Here is a 12,728-nt window from a genome sequence, read left to right on the forward strand (position 1 = left end):
AGTATGTATTTTAAACTGCTTTTATGACGGGTCTCCCTGCTGAATAAAGATGCTTTAATTGACTGATTGATTGATACTGACATGAGACAGGTTTGAGCAAAATATATTTTCATGAAAACAAATATTGCAATGATATCTCACAAGACTTGTTTTACACAAAGTGCGATCTTGAAAAAATTAAGGGGCCTATCAACAACAACCGGCGATAATTATCTCTAAGCGCACTTAGCGCTAGGATAATTATCGCCAGCTGGCGTGAATTTTTATCGCTGAGATAGCGTGCTATTAGCAACGCTTATCTCAATAGCGATAAAAATCCTCACGCTAACAGGCTAACGTGAGATTATCGCTGGAAACCCAGCGATAATCTCACGTTACCTTGTTGATAGGGACAGGCAAACTTAGCCATGATACCCTCCTTCCATAGGATATCATGGCTAAGTCTGAAAAATACCAGACGTAAAAAAGCAGCGTTAACCGCAGTTAGCGCTGCTTTTTTAGTCTCTAACAGGGTTAGCGACATTCTTGATAATAGGAGAAATGTCGCTTAGCGACATTTCTCCTATTATTTTACTCTGGAACGCCCCCTTTGCATCTCATTAGAGATGCAAGGGGAAGCGTAGAGTAAAAGGCTGCTAACATGCAAATTTGCATGTTAGCACCCTGTTGTTGATAGGGCGCTAGTTTTATCTCTCCTTTTTTGGCTTTTAAAGCCAAAAAAGCAGAGATAAAGCCCTTGTTGATATGCCCCCAAGTTACTGAAAATGACGTAATACAGAATTATATGAAATTTCACGAAACTTGGGTAACTTGAAATTTGGAAATGCTGCTAAGTTCGCCAATGTAATAAAACATTTGCGGAGAGCTAGCTATTAGTGGATCAACAGCAAAACCATTACTGCTACACAACCTGTCGTAAGTTCTGCCACACCCTTTCTGCTGACTTCAGAGGTACCTCTAGTAATGACCTGACGCGCTGCACCCTTTCTGCTGACTTCAGAAGGAAATTCTATGGTAGTGAAATATTATGCAGGTGTCAGCATAAGGGGGAAGCAGCAGATCAAAAACTTACTTTTGGGGACAGATGGGCTAATTATGTAATATCATCAGCATTAACAAAATGTCATTTATATATAAAACGGCCTATAGTAAAATTAGCAAAAAGTGACGTTTGGTATTTTGTATGGAAATGGGAAGTTGATAGTACTATTTACTAATTAAATATGGGTATATAATGAGAAATAATAAGTGATGGGGAAAATCTGAATATGCACTATAGATTACTGAGTGATAGCGCGCATCTCAACATGCACTAGTATTGTGTCATGGTGAAAATGGTGAACATGTGGACATGCAGCTACCTCTTCTAAGTGATGGTGCAAATCTGGCCTGACACTCAAGATTTATGAGTGTAAATCTGAAAAATATTCAAGATGAATGGATGATGGTGAAATAATAACATACTCTAATACAATACTCTGGTAAAAAACATTTAGTACACAATATTTCTGTCAGTCGATATTTTGGTCATGTTATTGCTGTACAACAACTGCCTTGAAGTTCGCAGTACAGTCAGAAACCTGCATATGTATGTGTGCATGCTTGTGTGTGGGTGGGCACTGTATGAACTGTATGCAATTTTGCATGTGTATGAATGAGTGTTATGGTGTGTGGATTAAAGCCCTGCAACAATGAGTGACCAATCTGCTAAAGATGTGGTGGAGCTTCTGTGGTTCAAGTTTACTTTGCATGGATAATATTTTGCTTATACTATGCATGGTCTATATATTCTCAAGACTAAAGAACAACTACAGAAATAGAATCCATTTCAGCTTGGTATATATATTTCTCCACACTATATGCTGCAGGCTAATGTTTGATGATTTCCAGTGGTTCCAGGCAATGTTGTTTGCCATTGAGGAAGTAAACAGGAATCCCAATCTCTTACCCAACATCACCTTGGGCTTCCGGATCCATGATTCCTGCATGGTCATACAGCGAGCCATCGAAGGGACTCTGTGGATTTTGACAGGGCAAGAGGAACCAACCCCAAACTACCAGTGTCTGAGGAATCGCCTTCCTGTAGCCATCATAGGAGATGTCACATCAACACGTTCAATTCTTATGGCACAAATATTGAGTCTCTACAGGCATCCACAGGTAAGTTAGAGATTTTTTGAACTGCATTAAAACTAAATTTGCAGCATGAAGAAGCCGTAGACTTCTCTAAAGCATGTCAGGGTATTTTATTGTACAAACCCCTTCTCATTGATAAACCTTGATGTGGCTTTGGCCCCAAACATCAGCACGGAATGGTCACTTAAGACATGTTGGATGCCAATTGCCAAGCAAGTCTCTCACATGAGTGATGTTAATGTGGCTTCCGCATTCAATTTTTTCTTACTAGCAAGCAATATTAATTCGGCACCAATCTTTGCTAAATTCATCAGTTTATGTGCACATTTCTGTGATAGCTCCATTGCAAAACAAAAGTCTTCCAAAGTCTTGCAAAACTCATCACAGGCATTATAAATGTTGTGACATTTTTTTTTTTATATAACATATTTTATTGAGATTTTCACAGTACCATTTGGGCAATAGCCCACATAATCCACTTGACAACAAAATGTTAAAGGGGAAGGTAGCATGGGCGATATCAACGGGTACATTTTGTCTACAAACAAAAAAAAACCGAACTAATAACTGCATGCAGACTACCCCACACCCCCAGCAATGGCGAGCAAAAATCAATACCCACATTAGATTAAGAAAAAGAAATGATACATCGTACATTTGGACCCACAAGCTTCTCACGAGACTGTTTCTATGGTGATTGTGAAGGAAGAGGGGGGAGATCGATGCTGCGGTATGCGGCCCACCGAGACCATATCTTTCTATGTTTTAAGGGACAGCCCCTCGCTTGGAACTCAGCCATCTCCGCACCCGTACATGTATCGAGCTCCCGTCGCCATTTTCCAATCGTTGGTGGCGAGGCACCCTTCCATAGCTGAGCCATGTCCCGTTTGGCGATCGTAAGGGCTAAAAACAGCAGATGTTGCTTGTATCGGTTCCTTCCGATGTCCTCTGTACTATGGAGTGAGAACAATCGGGGATCGTGTGGCAGGTCCCAAGACAACATCTCTCCAAGGCATGATGACACCCTGCGCCAAAAAGGCTGTAATGCTGAGCAGTTCCACACAGTGTGGCGAAACGTCCCCTCCTCCCTCTCGCATCGCAAGCCTACGGGGGATGGCACAACTCCCATCTTCCAGAGCCGGAGACAGGTGTAATACACGAGATGCACATATTTGAACTGGATGAGACGGTATCTAGAGGCCACTGCAGCGCCCCGCGGGCTAGCAATCACCTCTCACCAGTCATCATCTGTCAGGTCAGGAATATCGTCTTGCCATGCCTTCCTTGTTTTGTGTAATGTCGTGGTGAAATGTATCGTCAACGTCTGGTATATTTGTCATATTTTGTGTGCACCAAGATTGCCCATGAGGAAGCGGCCCTTGAGTGGATGGAATTCAGGCAGGTCAGCAAGATTTACAAGTGCGGGGGTCAGAGATTGCCTAAATTAAAGATATTTATAGAACTGGGTTTTGTGGAGGTGGAACTCCTCTTGCAATTGCAGGAAGTATTTAAGGACAGTGCCTCACATAATGTCACCTAGCGTGGAAATACAAATCAAATGCCATTGGCGAAATCACTTCAAAGCAGTCATTTGGCATAAGTAATTACCATGCCATGAGGGCGTTGCCTGTGTCAACCGCATGTTCCATCCCATGCATCGGACGGTGTACCGCCATAACCTGTTCGTTGTTTGACATGCGGGTGGCAAGAAATCAAGTTTCTGTGTCCTATAGGGTAGTCGAAAGAGGGGGGTCTTGTCCATGGCCGCATGCTCCACCACGTATGCCGGGTCCGCAGGTGAATCGTACCACCAATCGTTTATAATCAGGAGGTGGGCCACCACGTAAAGGGAGTAGACGTTGGCAGCTGCAATGCCCCCACAATAAGTAGATTGTGCACATGTCTGTAGCGCCACCCTGTCCACCCCACCCCCATAAGAACTTATTAAGAATGGCGTTGATTTGCGCAAACCCTGCCCGTGGGATATGATATGGGAAATTCTGTAGACAAAAAAGCATCTTAGGGAGGGAGACCATTTTGAAAATGGCCGACCAGCCATAAATCAATAGAGGGAGGGAGGACCAAATAGATGTCTCCTTGCGGAGGTTGGCAAGGAGCGGGTTAATATTACGAGCCCATGAGGTCTGCGGGCAAGGGGATACAAACACACCCAAATACTGGAAGCCCTCCGTGGCATGTTTTGGTTGAGAGGCCCACATGGTCCTGCCCTGGTGTCAACACACCAGGAATAACACAGATTTAGCAGGGTTAGTGTGGAGCCCAGTATTTTGCCAGAAGACCCGATGAATTTGCAAAATACGTGGACCCGAGATCCAGGGGTCTGTCATAAAAAGCAATACATTGTCCGCGTATAAAGCAATGCACTCTGGCTGCAACCCAGGCCAATCAAAGCCTCTGAGCACCTGGTCACTGCGGACCCATGCTGCAAGAGGCTCAACTGCAAGGGCAATGAGGAGAGGGGACAGGGGGCAGCCCTGTCGCGTGCCTCTACCAATGTGGAAGAAAGGAGAGCGGTGATTAGCAATGCAGACTGAGGCCATTGGGTCAGTATAGAGTAAGCGTATGTATGCTAAAAAGCGTGGCCCGAAATTGCACTCCCCTAGGAGTTGGAATAGGTATTCCCAGCTGAGGAAATCAAAGGCCTTGTCTATGTCGGCCAATAGTAAGGCCGGGGGGCGGCCCTAATTCGGGGCCTTGGCCAGAGCATTGTGAACGCAGCGGATGTTGTGCCTGGTGGCCCGGTGCGGCATGAAACTCGACTGGTCTAAATGGACCAGGTCCTGAATGCAGGACCGCTACCGGTCCCAAGAACTTTCCCCAGCACTTTGGATTCGAAATTAATAAGGGAAATAGGGTGATATGAGGACGGGTCTTCTGGTGGGCGGGTTTTAAAAAGAGGACTATTTCAGCTTGGTGCCTGTCTCGAGGTAGTATCTGTTGCTCTAGGGCCTCGTGAATCGTTCCAAACGGGTATGGGCCCAATATGGTAGCATGGGAACGAAGAAATTCCATAGGGAACCCCTTGGGTCCTGGGGCCTGGCCTGGGCGCATCGCATGTGACGCAGCCGACTGCTCATCGACCCTAATGGGAGTATCTAATTGATCTCGTATCTGATCAGAGAGTCGGTTGGGGGAATATCCTGCAAGAACTAAGCGATGAGGTTGCCTGAGATCAGCTCCTGTTGGGTGTACAGTATCGAGAAATGGTGAGCGAATTCCTTTACCACTGCCTTCAGAGAAGTATACAGGACACCCTCCCTACTCCTAATAGCTGGGACTGATGCCGGAGCCTGCCGAGCGTGACAGAGTCTGTGCAGCATTTTGCATAAATGTTGTGACATTTAAGTGGATATTTAAGATGCCCCCTTCACTCCGTGTCATTGCCAGCCCCAGTCCTGATTTTTTTAATCTACATATCATTGGTTGATGGTGTGTTTGTCCAATTAGAACATTAGTAGAAAAACATAGCAACAACACATGAAATGCATTAGACTAGCACACAAAAATCCAGGACTGTAAACAGCATCCCTAATGTCCTAGAGTGATTGGTCATTCTAGTGACATCACAATACTACGGCATTATGTAAGTAACATTAGTTATAAAGTTTTCAAACTGTTGGCCCACTATTGATACAATACACCTAAGGTAACGTTCACAGTCGTTATATAATACTTCTAACTAAAATGTTTTATTTCTGTGATACAGAGGTTCATCTTACTATATTTTAACCTAGGAACATGTTTCACACCTCTATATATACCAAATCAAGCAGCAAACTGCAGATATTTTGAAAGCTAATGTAGATTTCACTGACTACATCAGCATCCTGGATATTCATCAGACACTTTCTAATAAATGTAAATGCTTTACCATTCCAAGATTGGATGCTCTCCTTGTGTCCATTGCCCACAACCACAGAGTGTCCCTTGTATTCAATTCTCACGGCATCAGAACATTTCCAATTTTTACCATAAGATTGGTGGCATCCTCAGTTGCTGGCACCACAACTATGACTCTTCAGATTTAAAGTACAGAATGACTATGGGGCAAAGGATACATTGAAAGCGGTGATATGGCTAATGTTTTTGGATATTCAAATATCAATGGTGGCATGTAATCTGCAGCGGGGGTATGGTGGGCACACACACGCTCCCTTTCAAATGCACACACACCACATACTTATACCCAGCAAATACACATGAACACACTCATTCACAGCATGCACACACCCACACATACACAAACCAAACATTTATTCATACACACAAGCATGCAAACACCCAACATTAAAAAAACATACCAATAGGGCTGTGGATCTGATCTCAAGTGACAGGAGGGAAGCCTCTGTTGTTTCCTGGTGGTAGGAATATACTGCCACCTGCTCTCCCTCGCGGACCAATAAGAGGAGGACCTTCCTTACCTCGTCACAGAGTTGAATGGAGCCAGTGAGAGTTGCTCACCCCACACCACTCTGTGACAAGCTTCGCTGATAGACACTTGGCACTGGGCACCTCAGGGCTTAAAAGTCTATCATTGATGCCCCCCCTTATCATGAGTGGGAGACTCACAGATGAGTTTACCAGGCTGAGGAGCTCATGAATACTGGGCTGTGAAATCTTCAACCTGGGAAATTTCAGCTCAGACAGCCAGGTGCCTGCGCATTTAACGCATGTACAGCCATGCAGTGGGTCTGTCTGGCTGACCTTTGCTCAGTCTATTAGACACTCTTCCTGTGCCAGAACAAGGTGGGGATGTGAGCCGCCCTCTCTTAATGACGGGCCGCAGCTGCACACTACCAAGCCAAGATTTTAGTCTTGCCAATGTGTTGACAAAACTATCCAGTACTTTTGTGAGGCCCATCTGCCTCTTGCCTCAAGATCACAATATTACTGGAAATGTAAGCAAACAAATTCTAAGTTAACTGTTTTATTTCTCAAATGTATTCAATTATGTTCTTTGTCACATACAAGCACATCTATAACAACAAAGCTAAAGGTAGTTGATGCCTCTTTGAGCCTAGAAAACCTGTATAGAAAGAAAATGTAAAATAACGTTTTGATTGAGGCCGGAAACAGCTGTATTTTCTTTATAGAAAAACTTCACCTACATTTTGGCTGACAAAATTAATAGGATAAAATGCAGTGGTACACAGTGTACTAGAGTACAGAAAATATGTGAGTACTTGAACCCACCACATAAGAGGGATTAGCAGTACACTGCTGCTTTTCACACAAAGGCCATTCTTACTTTAATGCTAAGGAAAGTAACAATGATATGATATGATATAGATAGTCATTTGATGTAGTGCACAAATCCCTCCAAAAGGAGTATATCGGTGCAGCCTTGCTGACATAGGAGGAAATTCCTAAAACAAACGGGTCTTCAAACCCTTCTTGGAGGAGATAAAGTCTGAGCAGGAGTGGAGACTAAGCAAAATTTAAAGACAATCCATTTTCTGATTGAGAGCCAATGAAGCTTCGGAAGAGTAAGGGATGAGGGGGAGCGAGAAGGAAGATTGCAGAATGGTCTAGCGGTGGTGTTCCGGACCACCTCCAACATGGTCAGCAAGGTGTTGTTTACTGATGTTAGCAGAGCATTCCCATTGTCCAGGGGACTGATAATGAAAGCCTGGACAATAGTCTTCCTGCTCGGAAGCCAAGGGATGGCCTTTTTAAAGAATCTTCATAAAGGCAAAGCAGGAGCTGCAAGTGGCGTTTACTTTGCCCTTCATGGAAAGTAATCAATCAAACTACACTCCGAGAATCTTCACAGTCTTCCACGGTGAAGGGGCAGGACCACGTTCATACTGCCACCAGTTGGCCAACCAAGGCTCAGACGCTTTACCAAAGGCATTATCTCAGTCTTGTCGCTGTTCAATTGGAGATAGTTTCTAGTCATCCAAACAGCGACTTCCCTAATACAATTAGCAAATTTGCTTTTCACCTTGTCTAGAACTTAGTTGAAGGAAATAAGAAGTTAAGTGTCGTCAGCATACAACACGATTTCCACATCGCAGGGTCACATGATCCGGGCATGTGGCGACACATAGACATTAAAGAGGGTGGGGCACTCCCTTTTTCAATTACATGATAAGACGTGACTTGAAGGGGTCCAGGCAGACTTGTGTTCGATTGGTAAGAAAGTCGCAGAGACAGTGAAGGACTCTGCCATGCAGCCCAGCCTCGTTAAGCCTGTGAATTAAGATGGAATGGAAGACTGGGTCAAACGCCTCTGGCAAATCCCGCAACACCAACATAATTGGGGTACATGTGTCTAGAGAGAGCCTAATATTATCAACCCCGGCTAGCAGAGTGCTCTTTGTGCTTTGGAGCTCTCTGAAACCCGATTGTGAGCAGTTCAGGATGTGATTTTGCTTGAGAAAGGCAGTGAGTTGTTTATTGATAAATCTTTCCAGAGATTTGGCAATTAGAGTGTTAGACCTGGTACCATTGGCGTGAGTCTCCCTTCCATTTTTTTCTGATTGCCTCCTCTGTTTTTGATATGTTTTGCTGGTTTAGATGCTTTGGGCACTGTGCCACTGCTATTCAGTGCCACAGTGCAAGTGCTCCCTATGTTAAATTGATGTATTGATTAGTGACTCCATGATTGGGTTATTTGATTTACTTGTCAGACCCTAGTACAGTGCACCAGGGGTGCCCAGGGCTTGTAAATCAAATGCTGTTGGTAGGCTTGCAGCACTGATTGTGCCACCCACAGAAGCAGCTTGTAAAGTGTGTCTCAGGCCTGCCATTGCAGAGCCTATGTGCAGTCTGGTACTGCCATGCTGACTAGCCAAGTGCACCCACTTACCAGTCCCTAACCTTCCCTTTTCTTCATATCAGACACCCCTATGGTAGGCCCAAGGGCAGGGTGCATTGTAAGTATAAGGTAGGACATGCCCTGGTGTGTGTGGCATGTCCTAATAGTGAATTACAGCCATTTTCGTCTTTCACTATTGCAAGGCTACCTGTTCCCCATAGGCCAGAATGGGCAGTTTGATTATTACATCTTATAATCCTAACTGACTCAGGAAACTAGGTAGAAATTCGAGTTTAGTATGCCTGAACTCAGAATGATAAAATACATCTTTTAGTGAAGTTTGTTTTAACATTCTATGTTTGAAAATACCACTTTTAGAAAGTAGGTATTTTCTTGCTTAACTGTCCAAGCCTGCCTCTGCTAGGTTGTGTATTAGGTGTCTGGTTCTGTGAGTGACAGGGGCAGGGGGATTCCAGGGGAGAGGGTGAGTCAGCACAGGGCTGAATAGAGAGATCTGCATGTAGATGGGTGGGAGGAGCTGCACCTGAGACCTGAATAGGGCTGTGCCTTCCTTCCACAATGCTGGCTCCACCTCCTGTGGTGTGTCTGATGTCCCTGACCAACCCTGTGAAAGGAAAGAAGGAGTCTTGTCAACAAAGTGCTCCAGGACTGAGCAGAACTGGTTTGGGCTAGGCAAAGGCCTCTCTGCCTTCAGAGAACAAAGAGAAATGTAGTATGAATATGGGGACCCAGACCCCAAGACTTTAAATCACTTCTGGAACAACAAGAAAAACCTCTGCCAAGGAGAAGAACCAAAGGAAGCTGTAGGAGTTGTACTGCCCCCCTGCCAGTGTGCTGTGTTGCTGGGTTGGCCTACAGTGGTGTCTTCAGTGCCAAGGAGAGGAGAAGGAACATTTGTGTGTACTTCATCATGTTGCAGAATATTTCTCCAAGGGCTTGAACTTGTGCTTGCCTCTTGCTGAAGTCTCAGGGACAAAAGACTTCACCACCAGCTCCCCTCTGAAATTCCTTGCTGGGAATTCTATCTGCAAAATCCTGGGTGTCGCTGGGAGCTGTAAGCGTGATGTAACAAGAAGAAGTGTGTCGCTGCCGCAGCTGTAGTCATCGCATCGCCGGAGAAGCGTGCCGCGGCCGCATCTCCCAGAAGCGTGTCTTCGTCGCAGCTGTCATCTGTCACATCACCAGAGAAGTGTGTTGCCACTGTGAGGGTCACCGTCGCATCACTGGAGAAGTGTGTTGCAGGGCCTGTCACAGTTCCAAAGTGCAGAGTTGCCGCAAGGCTGCCAGGGCGTGGACGCATCGTCTTTACATCGTCGCATCAGGGGCGCCATCTTATCGCATCGTGCCAGATTGTCGCATCGCATCCAGGCACCATCTTGCCGCATCGCAACCGGGCTGCAGCACGAGAATCCACGCATCACCTCCTCTCCGGTAAGGATGAAGACTCATCCCCTACTCTGCTCAAGCATTAAGGCGCGATACATCGTCTCCCCCGAAGCAAGGAACCGACGCATCTCTAACTCTGTGAGACTTTGTTTATTTTGCGTTACGCATCCAGGTACTTTTGTGAGAACTGTGTCGCATTTACCATCTTTAAGTCAATTTTGAGAACAGTATTGTGGATTTTTGTCGTTTGTGGTCTTGTGTTAAGTCTATATAAAGAATACTTATTTTTATAAAACCTGTAGTGTTTTCACTGTATTGCTGTATGTGTTCACAAATGCTTAACACACTGCCTCTGAGATAAGCCTGTCTGCTCGTGCCAAGCTACCACGGGGGTGAGCAGGGGTTATCCAGTAGTGTAATACCCTTTTCCTGCCTTAGAAGAAAGGGTCCCTATTTGGTCAAAGGTACCTACCTCTGCCAACTAGAGACCCCCAGTTCTAAGAGAGAGGTAACAATGTGATTGGTCCATAGTTGGCGGCAACTCTTGGATTTGCTGAGCATTTCTTAAGCAACTGAGACACGAATGAGTGCATCCATTCCTTAGGCACTTTGGCTGTAGTCAGAGAGAGATTATATAAGTCTGCGACTACAGGAGCCAGACAAGTTGCTAAATTAGCTATTATTCTGGGAGGGCAAAGGTGAACCGGACTTAGCGTGGAATAGCATATCCAACACCTGAGCCTATGAGCAGTGTAAATTTGCTCAGGCTACCCATGGCCATTGGCTAGGAATGATTAAGATCGAAATTGTACTGAAGGCTATCCAAGATAACTGGTAGATTTTTGTAGATTATTTTGATTTTATCTTCAAAGAAGTTGACTAAATTGTCACAGAAATACTGGGTGGCCTCAATGGTGGAGACTCAGTCACGGGGTTTCACAAAGTCATTTAATGCTTTAAAAAGCTATTTTGTGGAATGCCCTGCATTTTCAATTGCAATTACTAGGAAATCTTTCCTAGCAGACCTGATATGATATACACCAAGCCTGGAGTGATATTCTGTTTTATCTTTAAGGGATTTAGTAGAGCACCAACTGTGTTCAAGGCATTTGCACATTCATTTCTCTTGACACAGTGCACCTGAATACCATGGGGCTGAGCTTCTAGAGGAGTCTGGGGATGATATCTTGAGGGGTGCAATATAGTCTATTGAGTTAATTAAGAAGTCCTGGTAAATAGATAGTGCTGTGTCCACATTTACAGAGGAGGGAGGTGGAGGGGGTTTGAAAACGTCTGTGAATGCAGAGAGGGTAAATGAGTTCCAGTTACGACGTGGCCTTTTTTTCTGCTTTTGTAGGTATGTTACAAGCCTTGTTACGTGAGATGGAAAAATGGATCAGATAATGGTCTTACCAGGAAATAGGCAGCAAGGAGTCACAAGCTACTTCCTCAGCATTTGTGAACATATGAGATCCAGCATATGACCAGCCCTATTTGGAAGGCCAGACCAAAGTTGTTTTAGTCCAATAGAGAGACGATAAAAGTTGGGTGACACAGGGATCATTGTAATTTTCACTGTTATAATTAAAGTCGCCCAATACTAGGAACTTTCCAGTGGCCAATGCATAAGGGGCAATGATGTCAATTAGTGCTTGTGAGAAGTCCTTCTTGGTACCAGGAGAGCGATAAAACAGTGCCCTTTTCCATACATCTCTAGGGGATAGTGAAAATTTGAAAATACATATCTCAAGCCACCCAGTACATAGTGTGTCAATGAGCTCAACCTTGAGGGAGTCGTGAAACATGATGACGATGACCCCCCCCGGCAATCTGTCCTGTCAGATCTGACCACAGAGTAGTGCTCAGTAATGGAAAGTGAGATGCAAGGGTTGGCAGAGGCACAAATCCAGGTTTTCATGAAGAAACAGATGCCGGGATTGGATGTAGGGATAAGGTCCCATACTTCTATGGCGTGCTTGGCCATAGATCGAATATTACAGTACCGACCATGTATTTTCTAGGTTTTTGGAGCAGGGAGGGGACCCGGAAGAGGTAAAATGATTGGAGTACATGCAAGGTTGGCTGAAAGGGGATGTAGTCAGAAGGGGAGTATTCTCTGGTGTTAGCAGATCAGCAGGGGCTAAACAAGAGGATCTACTGTTCCTGTGTGAAATAGGACCCTCAAGTAGAGAAACGCTTTGGTTACAGCTCAGGGGAGAATGAGAAGATTTGATCCTGGCTGTCCAAATTTGGACTAGTTCTGAGGAGACTCATTTCCTTGCCCTATTCAAAGCAGAATAGCCCCAAGATCATATGGTTTAAAGTTTAAAAAAGGAAAACGGGCGAGGGCCCTGGTGTCTGGCATCATCCCGGCATGGATGGGTGCAGACGGGCTTATTCGGGC

At 44.9% G+C, this 12,728-nt stretch overlaps 1 protein-coding gene across 1 annotated transcript in view; it reads left to right on the top strand.

The window, feature by feature from the left end:
* Nucleotides 1–12,728, top strand: part of LOC146782740 (extracellular calcium-sensing receptor-like) — a 78,991-nt gene that overhangs the window by 795 nt on the left and 65,468 nt on the right. The window contains exon 2 of the mRNA XM_085638578.1: nucleotides 1,869–2,160. Within this exon, the coding sequence (XP_085494704.1) occupies nucleotides 1,873–2,160 (288 nt within the window). The 5' untranslated portion in view covers nucleotides 1,869–1,872. The remainder of the gene's footprint in view (nucleotides 1–1,868; nucleotides 2,161–12,728) is intronic.

This window comes from Triturus cristatus, chromosome 12, assembly GCF_964204655.1.
Source record: "Triturus cristatus chromosome 12, aTriCri1.1, whole genome shotgun sequence".
Taxonomy (NCBI): Eukaryota; Metazoa; Chordata; class Amphibia; order Caudata; family Salamandridae; genus Triturus; species Triturus cristatus.